Consider the following 5746-nt stretch of genomic DNA (forward strand, 5'->3'; position numbering starts at 1 on the left):
AACTTACACGGCTGAAGATTATGTGAGGTTGTATATCAAGGAGATTGTTAGGCTTCATGGTGTGCCAATATCTATTATATCAGACCGAGGATCTCGATTTACGGCTAAATTTTGGAGGTCTTTTCAGAAAGGTTTAGGCACACAAGTGAATCTTAGCACTGCATTCCATCCACAGACTGACGGACAGGCTGGACATACCATTCAGACACTCGAAGATATGCTACGAGCATGTGTTCTAGATTTCAAGGGGAATTGGGATGACCATCTGCCACTCATAGAATTTGCCTACAATAATAGCTACCATTTCCAGTATTAAAATGGCCTCATACGCGGCACTGTGCTGGAGGAGATGTAGATCACCAGTTGGATGGTTCAAAGTTGGTGAAATAAAATTATATGGGCCAGATTTGATTCACCAAGTCATTGAGAAGGTGAAAGTGATACAAGAACGACTGAGGATAACGCAAAGCTAGCAAAAGTCTTATTCCGATGTACGACATAGTGATCTAGAGTTTGAGGTTGGTGATTGGGTTTTCCTGAGGATCTGACCGATGAAGGGTGTATTTTGGGAAGAAGGGTAAGCTGAGTCCGCGGTATTTTGGGCCATACAAGATTCTTTGACGAATTGGACATGTTGCTTATGAATTAGAATTTCCATCCGAATTGGAATTTGTCCACCTGGTATTCCATGTATCTATGTTTTGGAAATGTATTGGAGACCCTTCTCGGGTCATCCCTATCAAAGATATACAAGTTACGGAGAGATCGACATGTCCGCAAGCTGAGAACAAAGGATGTAGCTTCCGTCAAAGTATTGTGGAGGAACAGGAATATGAAAGAAATGACATGGGAAGCAGAAGAGGAGATGAAGTCTAAATATCCCTACCTATTCCAGATTGAAGATAATGAGGATGTCGGGGGAAAGCATGACATAATGGAAGCTGAAACGGCTCTATGAGGTAAGCAATAGCTTGAGAATACTCTTCCTTAATACAAAATTCTGATATGCAGATAATGTACATATCCATAATGCTTTGTATAGTCTTGTGAGGCCATAAGTCGGGTTTAACTGCTTGCAAGTTTGGCTAGTGTCCATTTTATAGGGGAAACTCGGCCAAAAATTTCCGTCGGAATCCACGATGAGTTAGACTCCCCATAAACCCTTACATTCGAGGATGAATGTTCCTAAGGGGGGAGGGTGTTACAACCCATATTCGTGTACGTTAGATCAAGCCGTAAGTTAGTCAACATAAATTGGAGAAGCGATTATCTTTGAGATTATAAGAAGTTAATCATATTGGTCTTAAATGATACAAGGGTGTATAAGAGTGGTTAACAAGTATTAGAAGTTAAGCGAATCAAGAATGTTGTAACCCGTATTTTCGGGTAAAACTAGAGGTGCTTAATAGTCTCAGGAGGTCGTGTTTTAAGGTATTTGAATTATATAATATATGTATCATAATTCTTGAAGTCAAACGAGTTATGAAACAAAAGTTGACAAAAGTTGTCACAACTTACGTTCATAATTTTACTTAAACTTTAGGTCAAATGTTACTAAGCTTTTCTCCCTATATACTTGGAATTACGGGGTAATCTATACATAGAATTGAAGATCCATGAGTTTAGTTTCCAACGCATTAAACCATTTGTCGATACGATGTCGGAGTAGAGAGATATTTACGTTTTTACGAGACTGCGCAAGCAACTCTCTATGGGCCCACATAGGCGGTTGAGATATATTGATATATATATATATGAGACACCTTAAGCCCATTTTAGCACATTATGTTTTACTATCTTCAGACCCTAGACACCTAAAAACTCTCTCTCAAGGTTCTCCCATGATCCAAGACCCAAACAAATGGCAAACAACACAAATCAAGTGTCGGGAATCCTGTGGCGCTTGTAAGTTTCTTGTTCTTTTTGTTGTTGCTGATTTTTGTGTGGTTCCAGCTCAGGTGGGATGTTGTTTTAAGTGGTTTAAGTTTTGTAAAATACTCTCTCATGTTTTTAATATCAACCCTAGGTGATTTCAAGTCTTACAAAGTGATTATAGTGCCGAAAAACCCGAATTGATTGCTAGTTTCGCTTCCTTGTTCTTGTGGCAGCATTGGAAGGATATTTCATGGTGAAGTAAGGTCAAATTGGAGTTTTTCTATCTTTTTAAAGGTAAGGAACCTCTTACTATATATGTATTTAAGATTATCCAAGTTTCGGCTAAGTCGTTGAAGCTAGAACTTGTGAGATATCTATCGAAAGGCTTGCTAGTAATGTTGTTGGTTGGTGGACTGTTTTGGGAGGCTTAATATGATTATTATTGATGTTGTTTTGGCTGTTTGGTGATTTTTTAAACTTGTGGGAAGTCATATACTCAAAGATATTCCACTCTTAGAAGCTATCAGTACTTACATTGTTTTCCTTCTCATGGAACGGTTGATGTTGATGTTACTTCTCTTATTCTTAGGTTATCAATGTTGTTGGTACTTCCTGATTCTTATAAGATCCATGAATTTCCTGCCTTACATGCTCGGTACTTTATTCGTACTGACGTCCCTTTTATTTGTGGACACTGCATGTCATGCTGCAGGTCCTAATAGACAAGTAGACGCAGCTCCCCCACCATAGTAGGCTGCCCAATTCAGTGGTTATTAGCGAGATCCCTTCTCCGGACTTGCCGTGGTCTTAGTATGCACTTTTCTTATAAACATTATGGGTATGTCGGGGCCCTATTCCGGCAATGTTGTAGAACTTATGTTCCTTTAGAGGCTCATAGACAAGTGTTGACTCATGTATAGTTTGGATTGCCTTGTCGGATGATTTTTGTTGTATAGTCTCACATGGCAACTCGTCAGCTCGTACCTTATATATAGCTTCATGACAGCCTTGTCGGCCTATGTTATGTATGTTCATGCCATTATCTGTCATTGTTGGTTGTTCATGATTCATGTCTACCATTTATGTTGATCTCATCGTCCCTTATAGATAATAAGAAAGGTTAGATAAAGTGTACGTTGGTGCTCGGCAGGTATGGCCCGGGTGCTAGTCATGGCCCTCCAATTTGGGTCGTGACAGTACCGATCCGCAAGACTCTACAAAATCTGCTTGTGACTCGTAACACCTATGAACCTACAGCTCTGATACCATCTTATCACGACCCCAGTTCCCTCTGTAGGATGTCGTGATGGCACCTAGTCTCTAAGACTAGGTAAGCCTAACATACATCTAGAATTAATTGAGAAAAAGATAAAACTTTCAAATAACTCAACAACTTTCATAAAAAGGACTCCGCAACTCAACGGTACAAAACTCTCAAAATCCGGTGATACTAAGTCACAAGCTCTAAAAGAGTGTGATGAATATCCCTATACAACACTATCTATAAAAAAAAGGGAAAATGAAATAGAATTAGATAAAGGGTGACTCCGAGGCCTGCGGACGCCGACAGGTATACCTTGATGTCTCCAAATCCGAGCTCGACTCACTGGTGCCTAGTCTGGTAAGAGGTACCTGGATCTGCACAAATGGATGTGCAGAAGCATAGCATGAGTACACCACAACGGTACCCAGTAAGTGTCAAGCGTAACCTCGGTAGAGTAGTGATGAGGTCAGGTCAAGACCCTACTGGAATAAATAAGAAAGTTGAAAAGATATATAACAGTGTGATAATGATAAACAATGAAAATGAAACAATGAAGGAACATACCAAAAATAGCTACACTGAACTAAGGCAATTAATGCATTATGGAAGAAATCAAGGAATAATATGCCAAGGAAATCATGCAACCAAAACACAAGTGATGTAATAGAAAGGTATCAACAAGAATCACTACCGAGGTACCGCCTCGTAGTCTCATTTCACAAACAAATCACAATCTTTCCTTATATCACTACGGGAGCCTTGTATTTAGTTTTGAAAATTAATTTTTCGAAATAGCTACCCGCGTTTGAGCCTGCCTTATCACACCGCGTGGCTTCAAGTAGTTCCCCTACTAGCAACACATGTATCAAGCCCACCTTATCTCACCACATGCATTTCAACCCCAAATCCTTATACCTCTGCATGCGTATCAATATCACAACATTACACAAAACGCACCTCAAGTGCCCGAAACAACAACTTGCCAAAGAAATCAACAACAATAGTGTTTCCACAATATATAGCACACGACTCAACCATAATATGTACAAGAGTTTCAACAATAAATACCGAAAGTGAATAACTCAATAAGAATAGTAAATCAACAAATTTACAACTTTGCCTCAATGTGAATCACGACCTTTATAACTCAATACCAAATTCAATGATAAGATATTCCAAGAAATAACAACTTCAAGGAAGGAACTCAACTGTTAAATAATGAATAAGGAATAGAGAGAATAATAACTCCAACTAAACATATAAAGACAATTAGCAAGTAAGAGATAAGATAAGTATTAATGATGTCAAGAAAAACATGTGAAGATAGACTAATGATGATGAATATAACATTTTATGGCAACGCAATTAAAGGCATAAAAGTAATCTATAAGCTAGAAACCGTTCAATTACTATATTTAGCTCGTGTACGCACTCGTCACCTTACGTACATGGCTTCCACATAATTAACACAAACGATACCAATCCTAAGGGGTAATTCCCCCCCACAAAGTTAGGCAATTCGCTTACCTCAAAACACGCTAACTCAATCCACTAGTAAGCTTTTCCCGCGATTATCCAACTCCGAACGGCTCGAATCTATCAAAAACAACTTCATACCATAAATATAAACTATAGGAAGCTATTCCGAACAATAAAGTTGCAATCTTTAAAGAGAAACAAAAATTTAACCCTGGGCCTGCATCTCGGAACCCAACCAAGCTTACAACATCATAACATCCATTCGATAACGAGTCCAACCATACAAAGATTACTCAAATCCGACTTCAATTCGCTTTTCAAATCCCCAGAATTTAGTCTAAGAAGTTTCACAATCGTTTCCCAAATTTTCCAACTCAAATCACTAATTAAATGACAAAAGTAACGATGGATTCATGTATAATAGCCAAATCCGAGTTAGAATTACTTACTCCGATGACTTCCTTGAAAATCTCTCGAAACATCGCCACAAACCGAGCTCTCTAGGTCCAAAAGATGAAAATGAGATAAAATCCTCATTTTGAAATTTTTAACTCTGCTACCCAGCGATTCTCGCTTCTATGAGCAACCAGTCGCATCTACGGCTCCGCACCTGTGGAATTTCCATTGCAGGTGCGGCCCTCACTACGGCCCCTGAAATCTCGCACCTCCGGACCCATAAGTCTACCTGCGCTCTTGCTTCTGCGGATGGCCAGCCGCTCATGCGCGTCCACTTTTGCGCATCACTGACCGCACCTGCGGTCCCAGCTGGGCAGACCCATTTTTGCTTCTACGGTACATCACCATCAACTCAAAGTGCGCAAGTGCGATTGCACCAGACTCAGCAGTGGTACAACAATCAACCAAGTCAATAAGTGATCCAATTTCAATCTGATTGACACTTGGGGCCCCCGGGACCCCGTCCGAATATACCAACAAGCTCCAAAATATGTAACGGACCTACTCGAGCCAAAAATCATATCAAACAACATCTATTATACGAATCGCAACCCAATTCAAGCCTATTGAAACGATGAACATCTGACTTCCAAAACTAACGCCGAATCATACTAAAACAACTCTGATTGACCTCACAATTCTGCACACAAGTAATAAATGATATGACAGAAT

At 39.6% G+C, this 5746-nt stretch overlaps 1 protein-coding gene across 1 annotated transcript; it reads left to right on the forward strand.

Annotated features, from left to right (window-relative positions):
* Positions 1–317: 317 nt before the first annotated feature.
* Positions 318–958, forward strand: LOC138901573 (uncharacterized). The gene is made up of 2 exons (XM_070189346.1): positions 318–431; positions 650–958. Exons 1-2 carry the CDS (start codon positions 318–320, stop codon positions 956–958), a joined length of 423 nt encoding a protein of 140 aa, XP_070045447.1.
* The last annotated feature ends 4788 nt before the right edge of the window (positions 959–5746 follow it).

The sequence above is a fragment of the Nicotiana tomentosiformis genome, chromosome 11 (assembly GCF_000390325.3).
Source record: "Nicotiana tomentosiformis chromosome 11, ASM39032v3, whole genome shotgun sequence".
Taxonomy (NCBI): Eukaryota; Viridiplantae; Streptophyta; class Magnoliopsida; order Solanales; family Solanaceae; genus Nicotiana; species Nicotiana tomentosiformis.